Source organism: Lutjanus erythropterus, chromosome 16, assembly GCF_056507025.1.
Source record: "Lutjanus erythropterus isolate fLutEry1 chromosome 16, fLutEry1.hap2, whole genome shotgun sequence".
Lineage (NCBI taxonomy): Eukaryota > Metazoa > Chordata > Actinopteri > Lutjaniformes > Lutjanidae > Lutjanus > Lutjanus erythropterus.
Window position 1 is genome coordinate 2,099,427 of NC_139332.1, and position 22,574 is coordinate 2,122,000.

At 40.7% G+C, this 22,574-nt stretch overlaps 1 protein-coding gene across 3 annotated transcripts; it reads left to right on the plus strand.

Annotated features, from left to right (window-relative positions):
* Positions 1 to 1,661: 1,661 nt before the first annotated feature.
* bag6l (BCL2 associated athanogene 6, like) lies at positions 1,662 to 22,468 on the plus strand. 3 transcript variants are annotated; one of them, XM_084738632.1, is made up of 25 exons: positions 1,662 to 1,783; positions 2,582 to 2,671; positions 2,813 to 2,930; positions 4,843 to 5,069; positions 5,169 to 5,240; positions 5,326 to 5,448; positions 6,869 to 7,053; positions 7,442 to 7,571; positions 7,754 to 7,957; positions 9,601 to 9,829; positions 10,322 to 10,384; positions 10,492 to 10,805; positions 11,152 to 11,230; positions 12,670 to 12,986; positions 13,080 to 13,329; positions 14,171 to 14,340; positions 15,857 to 15,910; positions 16,008 to 16,110; positions 16,288 to 16,412; positions 16,540 to 16,674; positions 17,093 to 17,155; positions 18,741 to 18,938; positions 19,413 to 19,520; positions 21,259 to 21,405; positions 21,724 to 22,468. In XM_084738632.1, exons 2-25 carry the CDS (start codon positions 2,594 to 2,596, stop codon positions 21,820 to 21,822), a joined length of 3,591 nt encoding a protein of 1,196 aa, XP_084594758.1. In that variant the 5' UTR covers positions 1,662 to 1,783; positions 2,582 to 2,593; the 3' UTR covers positions 21,823 to 22,468. The 3 variants fall into 3 exon arrangements, with proteins under 3 accessions (XP_084594758.1, XP_084594757.1, XP_084594759.1); XM_084738631.1 differs by lacking the exon at positions 1,662 to 1,783 and adding an exon at positions 2,084 to 2,414; XM_084738633.1 differs by lacking the exon at positions 1,662 to 1,783 and adding an exon at positions 2,084 to 2,414 and having other exon boundaries at positions 10,516 to 10,805.
* Positions 22,469 to 22,574: the final 106 nt, after the last annotated feature.

Genomic DNA, 22,574 nt, shown 5'->3' on the forward strand with positions numbered 1-22,574 from the left:
TTACAAGTGGCATCAAATCAAAGAATGAACGGTGTAGGGCTACATCTATTTACTTTCATTATTGATTAATCTATTGATTATTTTGCTGATTAATCGATTAGTTGTTTTTATCTAGGGCTGCAACTAACAGTTATTTTCTTAATCAATCGATTAATGGTTATTAGTTTTAAAATGTCAGAAGATGGTGAAATCATGTTAACAAAGAAAGAAATCAAAGAATATGGACTTTTTTATTTTAAAAGTGACTCAGACTGATTAGTCGATTATCAAAATAGTTAGCAATTAATTTAATAGTCAATGAATAATTGATTTTTGCAACTTGAAAAGTTTGAAATTGTAGGTCAAATTTTTTCCATAAACCCTGTGTGAAAATAAGCCCAGACACAGTTATCAGTGGACTGACAGGAGAACTGTCAGGTTGTAAGGAAGTGGTCCTGAATGAACCACTGTGCCACTTCATAATGTGTCAAGTCATTTGAATTAAATTACTCCAGCCCTGACAGACCTTTGCTCACCGCTGCACTGTAAAAAAAAATCAGCTCATTCCACTGTGTGTTCCTGTCTGTTTACCTCTTCTCCAGCAGTTACAACATTAAGCTCTCTTCATGACAGATCGTTCCGTTCCTCCAGATCCTCTGAGCAACATGTGCATCAAACGTTGATTTAAGTTCCCCAACAGAGAGAGAAATCCAGCCTGTGACGCTCCTGCTGCCGCCGCTGTCTCAGGATCAGCCCTCCTCCTCCTGCCTCTAATATACCGTCCGTCTGCTGACACGACGCCGAATGAGGACAGACATCAGGAAAAGTTCCTTAAAGTTCCTTCCTGTGACACTTGAACGACACAGACAGAGACAGAGAGTGGACTCCTCCTCATGACGGCTGCTGCCACACCTTCACTTCTGCCTCAACTTGTCCGGAGACTTCTTCACAACCGTCCTCAGCTTGGAATACACACACACACACACACACACACACACACACACACACACACACACACACACACACACACACACACACGCTCCTTCAAAGGCATTACTTGAGGTGTGTCAGACACACGACACTGTATGGAAGCCCATTACCGCCAGTAAAAGAAACATTATCGCCATGGTAAATCATAATTATGAGATATACAGTCATATTTTTTAATCAGCATTTCAAAGTTTCATCTAGTAAATTCAACTTTTTAAAATAATTTTTACCTTTAACCTAATAATTATGAGTTTTTATTTTAGAATTTAAATTTTTGTCACAATTATGACTTTTTTTTTTTTTTCACAATTTTGACTTTTTTCATAAGTTTTTACAGTTTTTTCTCCTAAGTATGACTTTTTATCTCATAATTATCCCTTAATCTTAGAATTTCAACTTCAACTTTTTATCTGATAATTATGATTTTTTTTTAATCTCATAATTTCCACTTTTGGTTTTATCATTTTGTTTTTTTCTTATTTGTACTTGTCTCATGAGTATGACTTTTTTATCTAATTATTTCACCTTTTTAACTCTTAATTATGATTTTTTGTATGTCAGAATTAAGACTACTTATCTTATAATAATGACTTTTAAACTTATGATTTAGAAATTCTATTTTAAACTCATGATTTCATCTTTTTTAATCTCATCACGTTTACTTTTAAATCTCATAATAATGGCTTCCAATGGGATTTTTTTCTTTCTTGTACTGGCAGAAATGGGCTTCCATCCATCCAAGACTGAAGGATAGAAGAGAACAGAAAACATAATCATCCCTCCTTCAGTAACACTACAACAACAAATTCCACCAGTAAAAAACACAATTAAGACTACTACTGCTACTACTACTACTACTAATAATAATAATAATAATAATAATAATAATAATAATATTTACTTCAATTTTATTATATTATATTCTATTATATTATATTATATTATATTATAAATATAATATTTAATTTAATTTGTTTATTTTTCTGTATGTATAATGACATATTTAGGTGAAAGCAAAAATAATTATCAGCATGTTCAACACTTTTTAAAATGAACACTTGAAGTGACAGCTGTCAAAACACTAAACGGCTCAGGCATGAAACAGACGATCCTTTTGACGTCATTGGGGTCCTTTGACGTAGCATCCAGAGCCGTGTTTTATTTGGGAAAATTAAGATAGTTAGCTACCTTAGCTCAACCTGAATGTGTTCAGCCTGTAATCCAGAGTTTATTGCGGGATACAGTTCTCCGGGCTGTGGCGGACTGTGAATCAGGCAGCAGGCCGTCTGACTGCTTTGTTTTACCGCTGAAGGAGGACACAGACCTCCCCAGAGGAGATTAGCTGTTAGCACTGCTAGCCTCCCGGTAACTGGGCTTAGCTAACGTTGGTTAGCGTTAGCTTAGCTGGCTAATAACAACAAGGCTCAGGAGCTGACTGTAAACAGGTTCTTCTTGAGATTATTTCACCATATTTTTTCGTGTAGCTAATTGTGGATAAAATGCTGAAGCTTTATGATGCAGCTGTATTGAAGGGAACCTCTAATGTACAGTAGTACAGTTCAGCTGGAGAGCTCTTCATTTCCAGTTCTAACTAACTTTGTGATCATTGCAGACAGTGTGTAATATGGAGTCCAGCGGGATGATCGAAGTCACTGTGAAGACTCTGGACTCTCAGAGCAGGAGCTACACAGTCAGAGGAGAGGTGATGTTCTCACTGCTCTGCTTACACTCCTCTCGTCCCTCCTGTCTCACTGACAGATAATGACTGTGTGTGTGTGTGTGTGTGTGTGTGTGTGTGTGTGTGTGTGTGTGTGTGTGCGCGCGCGCGCGATTTGTCTCCCAGCTGACAGTGAAGCAGTTCAAAGAGCACATAGCATCGTCAGTGGAGATCCCAGTGGACAAGCAAAGGCTCATCTACCAGGGCAGAGTGCTGCAGGATGACAGGACGCTGACTGAATACAGTGAGTCAATGAAACCTGCTAGCCTACAGTATACACACACAGACAGGAGTGATACATGATTTGGGATGAACAATGAATGTGTTGATAGATTCTTCACCTTTGCCTTTGACCTCAGCAGTATCAGAAACTCTGATGTTGGTGGAGTGAAACTGAAGTTGAAGTAATTGTCTTCACAGCAGCCATTTTGACTTTTCAATCCCAGGTCTAACAAATAGTGAAACTCATTAACAGTTTGAAATTCTATATCATGATTATTGGTTTTATCATTGTATTGTCGAATTGTAGATCTGAAAAAATTAATTGATGAGTCAATTATTAATTGATTACCTGAGTGGTGAGTTCACTATGTTCCAAAAGCTTTTTTAGTCTTTAAATAAACTCAAACTCTCTTAGATGCCACAGTCATTTAAACACAAGTATATGTCTGACCTGGTAGTTACTGCTCACTTCCCATTCAGAGATTTCCCACAACCTCAAGCCTGGTTCACTCAGTCTTTGGCTCGGAGGTGTGTGTTCATGAACGACTCGTTCTTTGACGGGGGGTGTGTAGATGAACAAGTTAGTTTATGACTCAGAGAGACTCCCTGAGTTGGAAGTTGACCTGGGGTCATATTCACAAAGCTTCCTGGTGCAAAGAGTTGCTCCTAGTGTTAAAATTCTCAGAATTATGATGTTTTCTAAGAATTTCCTCTTAAAGTTAAGAGTTAGCCTTTAAAAACTAACTTAAAGATAACAGTTATTCACAAAGAATCTTAGCCCTCAAAAGAGCTCCTAAGATGAACTGTCAGGTGGAGGGAGGAGGACTTTTAAAAAGAGTTTAAAAGGAGAAAGTGTCAGAAAAACAGAGGTGCTGAAAGACACTGAGCTAGTAAACCGCGACGGATTAGGCAGTGTTTGTAGCCGATCTCATTAGGGATGAGCTTACACAACAACAACAATTATAATAATGATAATGAATTTTATTTATATATCACTTTGTAAACAATGTTACAAACTGTTTTTACAAAAGAAAATAAAACCAGACAAGGCTGATAAATCTCCCATGTAATACAATAACACTATAATGCCATAAATGAAAGTGATCCATCAGCAGAGTGATCATAGTTACAGTGCTTTCACAGTTTTATATGGAGACACAGTTCATTTCATTTCCACTGGATGTCCACACCTCGCAGGTTCACAAAAGGGCATTCATGGACACAGTAGGCTTCCCCCATTAATATCAGATATATTAATTACCAAATTTACCAGCTTGGTAAATACGCATACATAAATAAATATAACAACTACCAGCATGTGAACATTCTGTGGTGTAAGTAGGTCTGTGTTTTTAAACATTTTTCAAGTTTGGCTTACAATTTATCCAACAGTTCTTAAATAGTACTCATAATTACATGTCTTAATTGAGACTCACTTCTATTGATGTTACTGTCCATTCTATACCCAGCATCACAAAGAGTACCTTTTTTTTTTTAAATCTTTTTTGGATCAACCAATTGCATTCTTTAAAAGCACGAGTCATACTTAACAAGTTTCTGTCTCTGTGTTTCCGAAATCACTCCTAAGCTATGACTCCTCGCTAGGAATTTTTAGGCTAAGTCAGGAGGTCTCTGTGAGTGTTCTTAGGATCTTTATGAATACAGGCCTTATGGGATCTTGAGTTAATTCTTTCCTTTGTACGAGTCATTAAAAAAAAGAAAACTTTTTTGTTGCAAATCTTACATCATTATATGTGAAATATCAAAAATACTGGCACAATACTGTTACCAGTTGCCAGAGCTCAAATAAAAGCAACACTGATATGCCAAGAAGAGTTTATTTAGTATCTAAAATGGAAAAAAGCAGCCAATTGATACACTTTAGGAGCAGTAAGTGTTTAATAATGATGTCCATCTCTTTGTGCCTCCTTCAGATGTAGATGGGAAGGTGATCCACCTGGTGGAGCGTGCCCCACCTCAGGCTACCATGTCTGGTTCTGGGGGTGCGGGTGTTTCCACTGGTGGGATAGAGGGTGGAAGCGGCAGCAGCCATGCCTCCACCTCTTCCCAGGGCGCACCACATGACCGCAATGGAAACAGTTACGTGATGCTGGGGACCTTCAACCTGCCAGTCAACATCATGGACCCTCAGCAGATACAGGTGGGGATGAGCTGGCTGTATACAGCAAGAACGTCACTGTGTGTTTCTGACAGCTCTGAACAGTTTGATGCTGTGTGACAGCTGGAGTTTGTTTTGTAGATGTCTGTGCAGCAGATGATGGCTGGAGTGGGAGAAGCTGGAAGGAATGCCAGGGTCAGCACCAGCTCCGGGGTAAAGGCTCATTATTTCTTCAGTCTTTTCTTTATTCCTTCATTCTCACTCTTTCTGTAAAGCTGACAGATGTTTGTGCGTGCAGAGCAATGGCTCAGTGGATGTGCAGATCAACTTGGACCAGTCTGTGCAGAGTGAGCCCAGGATGCGGCTGCAGCTGGCTGAGAACCTGCTCAGAGACGCCTGCTCCTTGATCCACAGGCTGGAGGTACATGACACCTCCTGCTGTTGTTCAAAGCCTGATGGCATTGTCACTACATGTTTTAGCTAGCTGAGTCAATTATTGATCATTTTCGGAATTAGCAGGGCTACCAACAAATCAATCAACAAATCATCAGCAAGCTAATTGTCATGGATTTTGTTACTGCTGTTTCTTTGTCGTTCTTTCCATTTAGTATGTTCAATTTATTGGTTTTGGCACTACAGTTCCCATCATGCTTTGGGTGACCTAAAAAGGAACTGTTCTGTAAGGTTGCTGTGGAATCAATGGTGTAGTTGTGTATGAATGAGAGCAGCCATAGGCCACATCCCATGACCACGCCCCCTCTGGGAGAAAATAAGCTCTGTAAAAGCCACCAGTTAGTGTGTATGTGTTTGTGTCAAACTCTTCAGTTAATGATGTAACTGAGTAAATGACGTGTGCTGATTGTGTCTGTGGATCCAAGTCAATCACAAAAGAGTCTTAGTGGTGGGACACCACTGTCAAAAAATATGGCCTTATCATAAAACAGCTGCTTTTAGAATAGAGTTTGGTTAAGCAATATCAAAACAGCAACGTAAAGTGTCTGAAGGATATAAACAGTGACAGATATCTGAATTGCATTAGCTGGAGATTCAGTAAGGTAGTTGAATATGTCAATATTGTCCACATTAAAAGAACCACTGTGTCTTTCTTTCTACAGAACAGTGTCTATCATTGATTGACAAATACATAGCATAATTGCGTATCTGACTGTCCTAAAACAGCTCTACGGTTTTTGAACTAATTTTGTGTTTAAACTGGCAAAGACTTTGAAATTTGTATTGAGCACCAGTCAAATTAAAGTGGTTAGTTTCACCCAAAAAGGGCCAACAGCAATTATGCCTTGCCTAAAGTTGGATGATATAGTACTGATGCAGTATTAGGATTACTGAGGTGAAAAATATACAGATATATAATTAACATTGATGCTGATAAATTGCCAGTAATGGGAAATTTATCTTGTTATTTCAATGCTGACATTATTATAGCCAATAAATATCAACTATAATAATTTCTGCTTTTACAGATTATTTTCAGTTTTCTTGTAATATTCTGTTTAATAATGTAATATATCGTTGGGTATGATGATATCATGATTGCAGTTTTTTTCTAGAGATTCTTACGACTATATTGTTGTATCATTTACACCTTTTTTCTCAAAATACTACAACATTCTTCTCAAATTCTAAGATTTGACAGTCAGTGTTCCTTATACTTATGACTTCTACAGTATGTAAATACCCTTAAATTCCATAATGGTCATGATTTCCCAGGAGCTCACTGGCTCATCAGCTGGATGCTGCCAGTATGTTTACATTGCTTCATTGGACCAACAGGACAGATGACAGCACTCAGTGTGTGTGTGTGATACATTCATGTGTTGTAGGGAGTTTCCAGTGACAGCAGCTCTCAGTCTCAGCCAGAGGTACCTCAGTCCTCCTCCTCTTCACCGCCATCTTCCTCCTCTGTTAGTGAGCCTGTAGCATCACAGCCCATGGACACCAGCTCTGCTCCTGCTCCATCGTCCTCCACCTCCACCCAAACTGATGGACCAGCCAACACTGGACCCAAGTAAGTCCAAGTCTGAGTGGACCCATCAGCACCTCTTTCTTTTTACCATGTGATCATGCACAATTATAATACATTCTTGTTATCTCACTTGTGCCCACATTGTGGTCAGATCTCATTATACAAATTAGTTGGGCAGAGCAGGTGAATGGGTAAACAAACATGGCCTCACCAAGACCAAGCGAAGCAATAATACAGATGGATGTCACTCATTGTTAGGTCACTTTTTGGGAAGGAAGATTTTCTTGTCATTGCTGCTACTTGCAGCTTTTGCCAGGGAGCTGAGATCCAGATCTCATGTTAATACCAGGTGTAAGTGGTTTACATCACAATACTAACTATTTCAGCTGTACTTTGTTGTTTAATTGATTCCTTCACTTGTCCTCCTCAGTCACCCGAGTCCAGCAGAGTTTGTGGAGGTTCTCTCTGAGGTCAGGAGGGTGGAGGAGAGGCTCCGTCCTTTCATAGAGAGGACCCACTCCATTCTTGGAGCAGCCACCTCAGCAGACTACAACAACAACGTAAGGAGAACAATAAAATCACTTCACAGTATGGGCTCTAAGAACAAAGTGACAGAGCACTGCTGCACATGCTAACATTTCCACTGTGATCACTGTGTACTGTCTGTTTAACTGAATACAAACATTTGACAGGTGCCAACACAGCAGTATCTCCTTTCCTCATTGTCTGTCTTCACCCACAGATGCAGGAAAGAGAGGAAGACCAGCGCATTCTCAACCTGGTCGGAGATGCTTTGCGTCTCCTTGGCAACACCTTAGTTGTCCTCGGTGACCTACGCTGTAACCTAGCGACCTCCCCTCCACGTCATCTGTATGTGGTCCGCCCCATGGCCCACTACACCCACCCAGTCCTGCTGCAAGCTGGTCTACCACACATGCCCATTCCAGTAGGTTCACACCACACTGATCTTGTGTGTGGGGTATTTCATGATTTCTGCAGCTGTGGAGAAACACACTAATATTAATCCAGATAGACAGAGCCCTCGGGCCTCATTACAGAGGTCTGAAATCCTCTCTTATCTCAGTTTAGGATGACATTTAGGATTTTTGGTATTGCAGAAACCTGTTTCCTAACTGCATTGAGGAAAAAATGTAGGATATTCAATCCCCATTAACTGATGTCGAGCACCAGCTTCTCTTCCTGGGGTCCACACAAATAAAAAAAAAAAAAAAAGAAAAAGAAAGAAAGAAAAACATGACATAATTTAAGACACTTGCAGACAGTTATGATATTAAAATCAGAAAAGTATTGCCAACCAAATTCCTTCTGTCAGTATATCAGGTTACTATATTCTTATTCACACACACTTATATAAATCAATAAACATTAATTTTGTAGCAATATTTTGCAACATTTTACTGTATTCATATACCCTTATTAATACTTATTTCAGAATTTTCATCCTGTTCCTACACTCTTATTCATTAACTCCTATTTATCAATACATATTCAGGCATTCTGAACATATTAACATCATCCTATCCTATCTTAGGACTGAAATCTGGCTATTACTGAAGTGTCCTAACTGAAGAATTTCCTGTCCTAATTTAGGATGACATAAACCCTATGCTTGGGGGAAGTTCTTATTCTGATTCTGATAACTGTCACAAGTGGTAGCACCACTGTTGATAGGTCTGTATGGAAATGATAACAAAGATGGGGAACAACATGAATTTTCCAGACCATGGATTAATGTGTAGATATCAAGATGATTTATTTTGAATTTGATCAACATGCTCTGTCATCTGTATCATTGTACTTGGCAAGAAAACGTCACAAAAGGTGGTGTTTCCTCTCTTCCACCACAAATTATTTTCTCTGACTCATCAAAGCTGAAACTGAACATCCGTCTTTTCTCTTCCATTCTGAAGCTAGCCACTGACAGGTGAAGTGAGACAGCTGTTGTTATGGATACAGGCAGTCTTGTAGACATTTTAAACACAGATACACGTATGACAGGGCGAGTAATGATTAAAGAATCAAGGACAAACACTTTTAATTTAAGAGGACCCATCTAATAACCAATACCAAGACCCTAACAGGTCTTTTTATATGAAGCTGATTGGAAATGGTTTGTAGATGTTGCTTGGTGGGTTTTCCTGATGTTCAGAAACATCTGTTTGGTTTCTCACACAGGCTAATTAATAACCAGGCAGCAGCCAAAGCACTGCTGTTAGCAGGGAATGAAATTAGCATCTGCCACCTGCCACATACAGGTAAATGTTGTCTGTGGCAGGTAAAAATTTTAGGTCATCTGTCACCATTAATAGATATTATGTTTTTTAAATGCAGTTCGTAAGTTAAGAAAAGTCAGGATTAAGGTTGCATGTTATATTCTCTCTACTGTCAGGTACCAGTGACTCAGTGTTTACAATCTTAAAGTACAGAGATTTCACAAATGGCAGACAAAATCATTTTGTAGCAGGTAGACATGTTTAGTATCTTGTCACAGTGGCGGCAGGTTACTTTACCATAATAATTACATTAATTTATTCTGGACCTTGGAGTGAACATGTCTTTGTCCTCCAGATAAACCTAGGGACAACAGTGACCATGACATCTAATGGGAGACAGACTGCTGAAGGACAACGCCAGTCCTCTCAGAGTGCTGGCCAGTCAGATCAGCAGGCTACGGGCCAGGCTCCACCTCTTCAGTCAAATGGGACCACTCATCAGCAAGGACAGGGGGGGCCCCGAGTGATCCGGATCACCCACCAGACCATGGAGCCTGTTGTCATGATGCAGATGAACATAGATGGTACTTCATCACAGAACTGGACATGTTAGAGTGTGACAGTACAGCATCCCGGACTTTCAGACACAAAAATACAAAAATAAAGTGGGCAGTAAAGTGCAGAGAGAGGACAATAAGCCACCACTGACTCATGCATTACTTTTTCCTTCATGACCTTGCAGTTTTGTCCAATCACAGCAACCCTGTAGTTTCCCTCAAGTTCCACCAATGATAGCAAATGTCATACATATACGTGTCTATGAACCGACCCAGTGTTTTATTATTTAGCCCACTATTTTTATTTTATTTTATTTTTATTTACTTTTTTTCACATGTACTGAAAAGAACACAAGGTTTGTCATTATAGTAAAGTTGCTTAGAACACTCAGAACAGAGTGTGGCTTATCTATTGAAGTGTTGGTACTGATCATTTTTGAAGGTTTTTTTTTTTTGGCAGGACGTTACTTGTCCCAGCCCTCAAGAATGGGTGTTTTCTGCTCTTGTTGTGTTGAACAGGCGAGTCTGCTGCTGGCTCTCAAGTTCCAGGTCAGCCAAATGCTGCAGGTCCTGGACAGCCTGGTGAGTGCTGTGATTGGGTACTTTGTTGCCATGGTAATAGCCAGCTAATTTATTTTGAAACTTTGGGTAAGAAGAACTTTTCTGGTCAAACCTCTGTCTGTGTCCAGGAGTGACCCCTGTCCACTTCCCAGGACTGCCGCCTGAGTTCATGCAGGCCATCGTGCACCAGATCTCCCATCAGGCCGCTGCCATGGCGGCTGCAGCCTCAGCCAGCCACTCGGCTCAGATGGTGCCTGGTACTGGATCAGCCCCCAGCAGTGCTGAGGGAACCGCTGCCCCTCAGCCCCCCCACCCCGCTCAGGCCAGGGTGGTCATCACCAGACCATCCTTCTCCCCCCGCATCCCTCAACCTGTTGGAACCAGAGGAACCACCATCAACCTGAGGGCCACCGTACCCACAGCTGGCCAGCAACCAGGACAGGTGACACCTACACACATAAAGATTATTTTCAGAATCAAATAATCTGATTGTTATCGTCTTGATTAATTGTTTGAATAATGTAACATTAGAAACAATTAAAATGTAATCAGATGTCCTGTTTTGTCTAAAATACAGAAATATGAAATTTATTATGATGTTAAGATGAGGAAGAGCAGTTCATTTTCCCATTTAAGAAGCTTAAACAAGAGAAATTTTGAAAGTTTTGATTTAAAAGTGACTTAAATGATTGAAGAATTGCCAGAGAACTGACAAGACTGATTAGCTGTTGTGCAATTTGCATGTAGCTGCTTGTTCACGTCTGCCTCCTTCACCCCTGTGTGAGCAGGGCACCCCTCTGGCTCCCTCCTCCCTCACCCAGATGATCAGTGGTCTGGTAGGACAACTCCTGATGCCGGGACAAACAGGTCTGTGTCCATTTTTTCCTACAGTTAGAGGAGCTAACAGACAAGATATTTTTCATGAGAACACAGACACTTAAGTCAGTTAGAACTGGCTTAAATCCCTGCAGTTAGAACCATGTGTCCTGAACTAACGGTGCATTATTTTGTTTAAGAACTAGTTCTTATTGGCTCATCTTCTGACAGTATCTACCACCTGTTTTTCCAGAGTTTTTGACTGTATACCAACAGCCTTCTTTAGTAAATAGAACCTGCTCAGGATTTGTCATGTTTGATTTCCTCTTCGCACATGACCAAAGCTTGTGTGTGAAGACACCTGAGGAAGATCCAGATTTTTCAGACTTTGACAGATGGTCACAAGGCTCAGTAATTTTGCTTTTTATTAAAAAATTTAAAAATATCTTTTTTTTTATCATGGGTTGCAGTTTCTGGGCTGTGAATATTGTAAGAGCTCATTGCTTTCTGTAATAAAATTAACAAAAATTCAATTTGACATTTTGAGAGAGCCGGTTGAAAATTGGTTTTCACTGCTCTTTTAAAAGAAAATCTTGGTCACCTGAACCTTAAAAGAATACTCTATACCAGATTTTATTTTAGACTTTTTTTTTTTTTTACAGCCAATGAAGCTGGTTAATAATCCAGAATTCTGACCATATAGAACATGACTTTATTAATAGTTCAGTCATATTGAGAATATTACATAGCTGTTAGTCCACATGAGCTCTGAGAGTCTGCGTCACATTTTTCCCATTAATATAAAAAAAGCTGTAAAAAGACACTTAAAATTTCTCTGTGTCTAATGGAGGCCACACACTGGTGATTAGAATTAAAAAAAACACACACACAATGGAATATGCAAACCAAGAATATTCTATTTCCTCACTTGGAGAAAAAGAAGTGGTGAATCATTGTTCCAGTGCCTTCAGGCAGCATTACATCTACGGAATTCTCTTGTCAGTTCTTCATCCAGTCACACAGGGGATGTGAGATCATATGTAACAAAACAAAGGTTAATTGCTGATTTAACATGCTGGAATTGAATCCCCCAGTGCTCCTCTCTGTACTCTGGCTAGCGCCACACTGCCAGATGCACCGATCAATTTCATTATTGCAAGTCACTGTTTAATTCAACTCTGTGTGCAAAATGAGTCACTCTACCTGGTAAATGCTTGTGTCTTCAAATTGCACACCTCCAGTGTTTTCACAGGCTGTGTAGAACTCCCTGTGTCTAGTAAACTGATCATTGATGGTGGAACTGATTTGTGGATGCTGACTGAAATCAGGTGTCAGACTGCCAGCCAGCATGAGCAGATATCTCATTATTGGATTCTCAATCATCTCAACACTCTCATATTTGATTTCAGTTTGATTTCAGTATTTGCCTCCAGTTATTATCACTCTGGCTAAACTTATTTTATTCCTGTCTTCCATCCTCCATGCTCCAGGTGATCCCATGTCCACTTCCTCTTCGACCAGCTCTCAGTCCTCCTTCTCTACCTCCTCTTCATCTGATTCCTCCACCACATCTCCCCCCCCAGCCTCTGCCAACACCTCTGGGCAAACCTCCACCCACACCACCAGTACTACCTCTGTGGGCCAGCCGGGAGAGGGCGGTCCTGAGGGGAATCTGGCCCAGCTGCTCGGCTCTCTGCTGGGAGGAGCGGCCGGGTCGGGGGGCCCTGGCTCTGGACCAGCTCCCTCCATCACTGTGACACTGCCAGGAGTACCCGGCTTCTTCCAGGGCATGTCAGACTTCACACAGGTCAGTTTATATAGAAACCCACCTGATGTGTCTGAATATGTGTACAGCTGTCATGATCATCAGATCATCAATGTGTTTGTTGTTTGCGTCCAGCCTCCTGTCAGTGGCCCTGGGGCTCCAGTCCCCCCTCAGTCCACCGGTCCTCCCCCACCTCAGGCAGGCAGTGGTGCAGGTGGAGACTCCCTGAGCCCGGAGCTGTTCACAGGCATCGTGCAGGGAGTGCTGTCCACCATGATGAGCTCTCTGGGGGCTCAGCAGGGCAACGGGGAGAGCATCGCCCAATTCATCCAGAGACTGTCCCAGACCAGCAACCTGTTCACTCCGGGCTCTGGAGACGCTGTGGGTGAGTCACAACACACAACTCAGTCACCGTTTAACTTCAAATCAAATGTGCTGGAATCAGATCAGGCCATTAGAATGAGTTCTAACTGAAGTGTAACATTCACAGGTCACATATTCACTATGATTGTTGCTGATACTTTGCACTGATTCTTGAAATTATGTCCCACAGAAAAAAAAGTTAAAAATAACTAATAGCAACTCTCTAATTCCTTTTGTTTTTTTGGTGAAAATGTGTTCTTTAAGGATTTCTATATATGAAATAAATGTAATTTCTGAAAGTTTTAGTTTGCTTTAGAATTCACAACTTGAAACAATTAAAAAAAAAGGTGTTAAAAGCCTTCAAAATCTAAAACCAACAATGTCTCAATTCTTGGTGAAAAAAAGCAGGAATACTATTCAAGCAGTGGCGAACTTCTTATTTTTAGACAAATTCATTCAATAATATTTCTATCAGATGTCTCAACCATAACATGTCGACTCTGTAGTCCTTCTAAATCAAAGCTAAATAAGAATTATGGTTTAAAAATGTTTATTTTGATTAACATTAAGTGAACTCTGAGACTCTTTAAAAAATAAAATGGCTGCTCACTATGACTATAATGTGAAATGAAAAAATTTTGTCAACTGTGTAAGACGTCAACTCCATCTGATTTTCCATCTGACAGAGCTGACATCTACATTTAATAAAAAATGTAATAACAAGGAGGTTGACCAGGTACAGGGTTTAATATCAAAAGTTTGATCTCTTAAAATATATTTTCCAGCATAATTAAAAAATAAAAATCAAAATGCCTTCAAAATACAATTTTGTCCCAATCCTCAAGTGCCGCTCGTCCCCGCAGGGTTCTTTGGAGACCTGCTGTCCCTGGTGTGTCAGAGCTTCTCCATGGTGGACATGGTGCTGTTGCTTCATGGGAATGCTCAGCCTCTGAGCCGCATCCAGCCCCAACTCCACGACTTCTTCACTGAACACTACCTCCAGGGCAGAGAGCCCACTGATGCTAACATCGCTGTGAGTGCTGCAGAGAGAGTTCCTCCTATCTGTTTATACACTCCGATTCTCTCTGTGTTGATTGGTTGTCAGTAGGGTTCAGTAACTTACTGTACCAGACTGGCCTGAATATCAGACATCAGGTACCTGAGAAATAGTGCTGACACAGAGGGTGTTTTTATTTATGTTTTCAGGTTGTCCAACTGTCCCATTCTTCCATATCTCAAGAAAATTGTGATAGGATTTCTTCAAATTTGACACAAACATCCACTTGGACTTGAGGATGAAGTGATCAGAGTAGATTAGAGGTCAAAGGTCACTGTGACCTCACAAACATGTTTTTAACTACAACTGAAGAATTCATAATCATGACAAAATTTAACACAAGTATCTAACGGACCTTTCCACTGCACTTCGCCCTTAGCTAAGCTGTTAGCCCTAGGCCAAGAGCTCCCTTAGCCTAGGGTGAAGACAGCTTTCACACTGGCACAATCTTGGCCCATTTCAGAGTGGGCTAAGACCAGTTTTAGTCTAGGGCTAGTTTGCTTTGCTCTGGATCAGGGTTAGCCCTGAGTTGATGAGGATATCCCCTAAAAATAGACTAAACCCAGGGCTAAAAGCAGCCGGTGTGAAACAGGGCCAAAAGATTAGAAAACAAAGATAAATAGCCAGGTTGACGGCAAAAAACACCTATGTGGGTATACTTTAACCCAGAGCTACAAGAAAGGCAGTATGAATCATACAGCTGTGGACTTAGTTTGACCCTGGGTCAACAATGGGTGTGTGAAAAGAGGCTAAGTTATTCCAGGGTTAACTCTTAGCCCAAGGATATGTAGTGTGAAAAGCCCATAACAGGATAAAATGATGAGGGGATGACATTTTATATCCAAAAGGTCAAAGATCAACTTCACTGTGACATCATAATGTTCAGCTCTCTATCAGTCCTCTGTCCTCCTCTGTAAAACATTTCTCTAAGAAAAGACAGCATGTTTCTCACTAAAAATTATTCAATAGAATCACACTTGTCAGTGCAGCGATAACTTCCATTTTGCCAAACCTACACTTAATATCTTAATAATATGACTAGAATAATATGTTATAATTAATCATCTTCTAATAATAACAATTAATACAGCAGTCTTCATTCAGTCTTCACTTCATATATGAGTTTGGACAGACGTGGATGTGAATTGCAACTTGATTGGTTGGTGAAGGGATACATAGGTAGGTCTGGATAAGACTGGAAAAAACAAAACAAAAGAGAGTGTGGAAAAATATTGCATATTGTGTTTAAAATATGACATTCAAAATTTTTAAAAATAAATTGATCATACATCAGAGTGTTTGTCATGGCTTTTGAAACAGGCAGCTAGCCAAATGTTGTGAGACTGTGAGAGAGTACAGGCCAGAGTGAGCTTGATGTCATTGAAAGCAGGGCAAGAAGAATGACGTGGGACTGAACACACACTCAGGGTGTGTACGTCACAGCCTGAAAAACACTGTAAGATCTAATGACCCAACTGTGTCCTCTGTGCAGACAGCAGCTGAGGAGCTCATCAACGGTCTGGAGGAGTACATAGCTGAGAGCTTTGTAAGGACAACCTCTGTCACACATACTATACTGCTACAGTCCCTCTAATGCACTGTGCTGAGTATTGATGGACAAAATGATTGTGTGTTGTGTCCAGGCCACAGTGACAGTGCGAGAAGGAGTGGACATCGTCCAGACCAATCTGTCTTTCCTCAGACAGCAGTTCACGCAGATGGCCTCTCATATCCTGCACTGCAACAGTAAGTTCATTCAGAGGATGAGTCAGACGCTTATCACCAGTAAACTGTTTAAGTTATCGTCTTTTTTTATTGTTTGTTGTGTTCAGAGGAGGATTCTGTAGCTATGTGAACATGTGTAGTCACAGTACTGCTGGGTTCTGATAGACCATTCTGATTTTGTGTCTTTTCTTGGTGCAGATCACACGTTTGGCCCTCGGCTGCTGCTGCTGTGCACTCAGGGCCTGTTTGAGTGTTTGGCACTGAATCTGTACTGTCTGGGAGGAGAGCAAAGAGCTCTGACTGCAGTCATCAACCACCGCATTGTTAGTATCCATCACTTCTAACCACAGCAGGATGCTTTACTCATGTGATACAAGTTACTGCATGTCTCTCTGTGTGTGTGTGTGTGTATGTGTGTGTGTGTGTGTGTGTGTGTGTGTGTGTGTGTAGAGGAGGATGTCTGCAGAAGTCAATCCCAGTCTCGTCAACTGGCTCACCAGTATGATGTCTATGAGGCTGCATGTCATTCTTGAACACAATCCAGTTACTGAGGACCAAATCCAGCACTATGTCATCTATACACAGGTAAGAAACTATGCCGTCTATACGCAGGTAATAAACTACGTCATGTATACACAGGTAATATACAGAGTAATCAGTTAGCAGAGCCAACCTCAGCTGCTGCAGCTGGACACACTGCACACACACACTGAGTGGATTTGATGAACGTCCAGCTGCCTGTTAACACACAGTTCAGATGATGTTCAATATGAGCAGCACAAACATGATCAGGTCCAAATGTTGACTGTAATATTAAAGACATTTGAAAATGAGGATCTAATTTGGATCATTATGATCAAAAGTATTCAAATGAATACAGACATAACAAAATAGCATCTTTCCAGCGCTGCCCTGCCCAAACACTGTGTTCAACTCGATTTAAACTCAAGGTTTGACTGTTTGGGCCCAGACTCAGGTGAACACTGTCAAACTGTGATTTCAGGGCCAGTTGAACCAGAGGACAGAGGCTGAGGTGGAGCCACCATCAGAGAGTCTGAATGTGGAGGTGAGTCTCGTTCTTTGTCATTTTTCTTTATAGAGACTGATCTGTCAGTCAAGGCACTTCTTAAAGGATCAGTCTGGTGTTAAGCAAATCTCATGTGCAGAATTTTTTAAACAGTCATTGTTTGTTAGGATCACAGCAGCCTTTAATCTGGCCGTCAATTGCTTTATTTCGTCTGTTTTTTTGCAACAGGCTCATTGCGTTCAGATGGATGAAATTTACCCCCGTCTTATTTAAATGGTTGAGGCGCATTTTGACATAGGGAGCACACATTTCCCTGGTACGACACCCATCACATACCAGTTGTGTACAAGACTGATTCATGACAGCCAGTTTAGAAATCTTCCTGTTTACATTTCCACATTGAATGTGAAGAAGTTGGTTGCACAGATCACAGGCAGCCACCTCCACCTTCACTCTTACTGTTAGGATACAGACATCTCATAGTTCCAGCTGAGACCGAACAGTCTCAGAGTGACAGTCCTGTGGTAGTTTTTTGTGGTTTCCCTGGCATGTCTTTGTTCCATTCTTGAAGCTAATGGTAGGATGGTGATTTCAGATTTTTGTCCAGATTGCAGTGACCAAAACTGATTGTCCCACAGCATTTGTTTTGGCTTTTGTTTTTTAAATTCCCCAATGTGCCTCCGTTCCTGGTGATGTGGAGTATGAGTTGTTGTGTAACGCCTTTGCTTGAGGTGCAGCAAACAGCAACACAATGATACAGTTTGTAATAAGGATCATGTTGGTCAGAACAATGCTGCTAGATGTTAACTTGGCTTGTCAGCTTATTATTGATTTAACTCACTGAAAATCCCTGAAAAATTGAACACACCACACCAGAGAGGATGTCCCATCATGACACGCCCAATACCAAAATAACTTCATTTTTTGTACTGGGTGTGAACGCATACTATTGTTCACACACCATTGTGCTTGTTAATAATTATGAACACACCAAAAAAAAAATTACAGGGTTTGTATGAGTGCTGGAAATCCTTAAAAACACTTGTATTTTAATGTAGTGTTTTAAAGGTTTGAAAGGCTTGGATTTTGGATAAAATGCTTGAAACTGCTGTTTAAATAGTTTGCTTTTTAGATAAATAAATGAAATGAGTCTGATATAGGCTCAGGCAGTTTGTATAGTCTACTTACAGACAGGGGACACAATTTTAAACATGAAGGTTTGTGTAGTTGTCCTTTAATCTGTCTCCTTTCTGTAGTATTCTGTTACGAAGCATAATTTTGGTTGTTTATAGCACAATGGCATCTGATTTAATGTGATGAAGAAGTGAAAGACTTGTCTTGAGTATATGTATATAAATATGTTATTTACCACAGCTGAAAGGTGCTGGAAAAGCGTGAAAATGCACCTTGAAAATGCTTGAAAAGTGCTTAAATTTGATGTTAGAAAAGGTAAAAGAACCCTTCATTTAAATGATCACATTAGCGACCCTGCTGCCCAGCACTATGCCTATGATGACCTGTCCTCCCCAGCTCTGAGCACAGCCAGCACAGTCAGAATCCCCATGTTTGTCCTCTGCAGTACAGATGTTAATAATCAGTGTCATGTGAACCACCCTTCTGTCAGATGGAGGAAAGTTTGTCTCCGGCTGCAGCCACCACAGCAGAGGAGGCCATGGTTTCATCGGGAGACCATGGAGAAAGAGGACCATCTCCTGGAGAGAACACCGCCTCATCAGGGGACAATCAGTGTCCTGCCGGGGCCCCAACAAGGCGGGAGGAGGCGGCCCCTGAGGTGGAGCAATGGGCCGCAGCTGTTCCACCTGTAAGGAATGAGCTTTTCCTGCCATCACATTCAAATCCAGGGTTAATGGCTTCTCCATTCACAAAGTTCAGAACTGAAACTAAGCTCATCATATGAGACCTGTGACCTGAAGCCCACCTGTAATCATCAATTATTTTTTTTCTTCATCTCTTTCTGAGTTTTGGGATGGATGGCGATTTGAACAAAGGCGCTGTGTTGTTTCTCTGTTTTGTGTGAAACACAGGTTTCTCCGTCATATTTGACATTTGTTTAACTTGTTTCCAGTTTAAAAAAATATAAGGAGTTCTGATTGCAGGATACAGGCTAAACAAACAAGCCTTGTGTCTTTTTTCCACCTTGTCTTAATTCTCCTCATTTCTTCATAAAGTCATGAATGAACAGCACTATACAGATAAAGATGCCTACGCTGTACATCAGTTGCATATATGAGCATCAGTTGATTGGATGGTGACTGAATAATAATGTCTTGGGCAGGAATGGGTTCCCATTATCAGACATGACATGCTGTCTCAGAGGAAGATCAAAGCCCAGCCGCCGCTGTCTGATGCCTACCTGCACGGGATGCCCGCCAAGAGGAGGAAGGTGAGTAGACAACTTCATCAACCTTTAGTTTCACATAACACAAGACTGTAGGAGACCAATGCTGCGTCTGAGGTCTGAATTTAGTTTAAGTTTTCAACCCTTGACCTCAGAGTGTTCCAGGTGCTCAATGCCAAAAATAACAAAAATATGATTGAACAGGACAAATTTCTTGCGACTTGTCCAGGGTGAATCTCGCCCAATGTCAGCTGGGATAGACTCCAGCCTTATGGAATAAGTGGTTACAGAAGATGAATGAATGAAATTTCTCTGGCAACTGCACACACAAGTGAACCCTCAGAAGTGCATTCTCCTTGTATAAATGACACAAAGGAGAAATAACCATGTGTGGGGTAACAGATACAATTATACATTTTATTTTTAGCCACCTAATAACACTGACAGTATATGAAGACATCAGTTTAAACGCAGAACAGGTTTTATTATATGATTATATGATAGTTTGTTTTATTTTAGGCTTCCATGGCTGCTGCCATAGTCGTCTGACGTCACACAACGACTTCTTCATGAAAGTGGAGTTCATGGATTTCAGAGTTCATGAGTAGGAACTCCAGCTTTGAGCAGTGTTCCGCTGAAATTTAGGAGTTCTGCTGTCTGGATTGAAATCTGTCTGAAATCATTGTTTTGCAAGTTATAAGTTGCACTGAAGTAGATTGCCAAGTCTGAAGTCCTGAACTTTGTGTTTCAGGTCCTAAACAAGTCCTAATGTAACAGTGAGTTTCAGCCTCACTGATTTACAGAGTTACGTGTTGCTGTTAAGCTAACATTAGCTAAGCATTAGCTTGATAACTGTGTTAATATTAGCCTCAACTTACCGTTCTTTGTGCAACTTCAAATGTTGATTGAAGCTGAAATTGTTGCACCTCCGTCTATAGTTTTTTCACTCTGTTTTTTTTTTTTTTTTACTGCACTTTGTTTTTGTTGACCACCTTGTACTTTCTGAACAAAATTATCTGTGGTATCACTTTTTCCAACTGGAGCTCAGTGATGTAATGTTAGTTTTCTTCATGGTTCTGCTGTGTCATTGGTTCAAACAAAGTGAATCTGGAGAATTAGTGTTGAGTTGATTCAGGAAATTAAAGGAAATTAAATGATTTGTGAATTCACACTTTTTAATTTCCAGACCTTTTTATCTTCGTGTCTGGTGGAAGGTATCAAGTATTGAAAGTATTCAAAAGGCTCAAGTCCAAATGAAGATACAAGTCCCTGGTCTAATGCGAGTTGCAAGTCTTTCTTGATTTTGTCAAGTTGAATTTAAAGTCATCAAATTTTAGTCTGATTTCTCCAAGTCCAAGTTATGTGACTCAAGTCCTGTCCTCATTGTTGTCTGGTTTCAGTGGTTGTAACTGTGAAGAGAGAAAAAAAAGATGAATAGGTGACAGCAGTTTGCCAGCTAATAAAACAGAACAGAGTTGGTGTCCCCTACTTCCAGTCTTTGTGCTAAGCTAGACTTACCACATCCTTGACTTGTCTCCGTCCTGGACACACTGAGATGGAATTGATGTCTGTCCTCTCGTCTGTGTAAGGAGGCAATTTTGCATATGCCCTTAAGTATCAATCAGAAGTAGCTTTTCACATAAAATGAATTAGTTTTGGTATGTTGGTTCAGAACAGGTAACATAACAGAAGAAAAATCTGAATAAAGATGAACACAAGTAAAAAATCAAACTGTGTCTTTAAGTTATCATCTGGAGGACAGTAACAGTGTTTCCATCCTCAGACGACGCAGTGTGAAGGACCACACCTGTCCCTGTCAGACGCAGTGAACCGAGCTGCTCGTACTGCAGGAGTCCTGCCCGTCTCCGCCCCAAACAGCCTGCAGGTGGAGCTGGAGAGGCCGGAGCTGCAGGAAGCTTACACCAAACAGGTAGTGATGCACTGTGGCAAAACCAGGTCAGCCTGATGTTTGTAATCTAAAATATGTTGTTGATCTTGTCATGTAGAGTCAGACACTGTTCCAACAATCAGCAGCTCTGGTTTGCTTGACATAAACCTTTAATTCACCCAAGTCAGATGTGAAAATCTTCTGGCTCTGCATGCCGTTACTCCCACCCAGTTAAAAGTTCAAGTCCTGCTCTGCAGCCCACTAGATGGTGCTCTGCTGCCCACAAGTACTCTGATATCAGCTGCAGATGCATTTGAAGGCAGCTTTGAAGAAGTAACTTGCTGACTGTCTCTCTGTCAGGTAAAGAGTGACATCAAAGAGCGAGTGAGAGATGATCCGGACTACAACGCCCAGAGATTCCCCAACACACACCGAGCTTTTTCTATAGAGGACTCCTAATTATCCGTGGCCCTGAGCTGCAGAGAACAGGATCTGTACACACGACCTGCAGCATGGAACTCTGGTTCATGTAGTATTTAAACATCCCATTGTAAACATGGCCTGACAGGACTTCACTGAATGATTCCTCCTCCTCCTCAGAGCGTCACACCCATCAGCTGCTGTAGTTTGGTGAGAACAGAAAAACAACCCGCAGACTGTGTGTGGAGTCTTCATGGCTTCACAGACTGTGAGCTACTCAAGTCACATCATGCTGAAACATTCCCTCTGCTGTCAGACACCTGACCACTCACCAGGAAACCAGGAAGTCACTTAGTGAAGGAAACAAGAGGACAAAATGTGACAACAGAACTGATCAGAAGAGGACTGGAGGACTGGACCACAGGACAAAAGATCTGGAGTAGGAACTAATGAAGCAATCTGAGCATCAGAGCCTGAGAACCCACAGAATGGAACAGGACCACTGTTAGGAACTAAACGATAGACATTTGAGAACAAGTTCAAATGTTGCGAAGAAAAAATAATATATGTGTAAATGTTACAAGAAATAGTTCTACTATGAAAATAAAGTTAAATCACAAGAAAAAAAGGTTGTAATATTATGATGAGAAAGTCATAGAAAAAAGTTGTAATTAGATGAACTTGAGTTGTAATATTTCAAGAATAACGTCATAATGTCATGAGTAGTGTCAAAAATATGACTATATCAATACTGAATATTTGAAATGCTGAATTTTGAAAATGTCACACAC

Excerpts from the sequence above, each read along its gene's own strand:
- bag6l (XM_084738632.1), top strand. The coding sequence starts at position 2,594 with ATGGAGTCCAGCGGGATGATCGAAGTCACTGTGAAGACTCTGGACTCT. Across the intron at positions 2,672-2,812 it reads GCTACACAGTCAGAGGAGAG|CTGACAGTGAAGCAGTTCAA; the intron begins GTGATGTTCTCA and ends TTTGTCTCCCAG. Across the intron at positions 12,987-13,079 it reads GCATGTCAGACTTCACACAG|CCTCCTGTCAGTGGCCCTGG; the intron begins GTCAGTTTATAT and ends GTTTGCGTCCAG.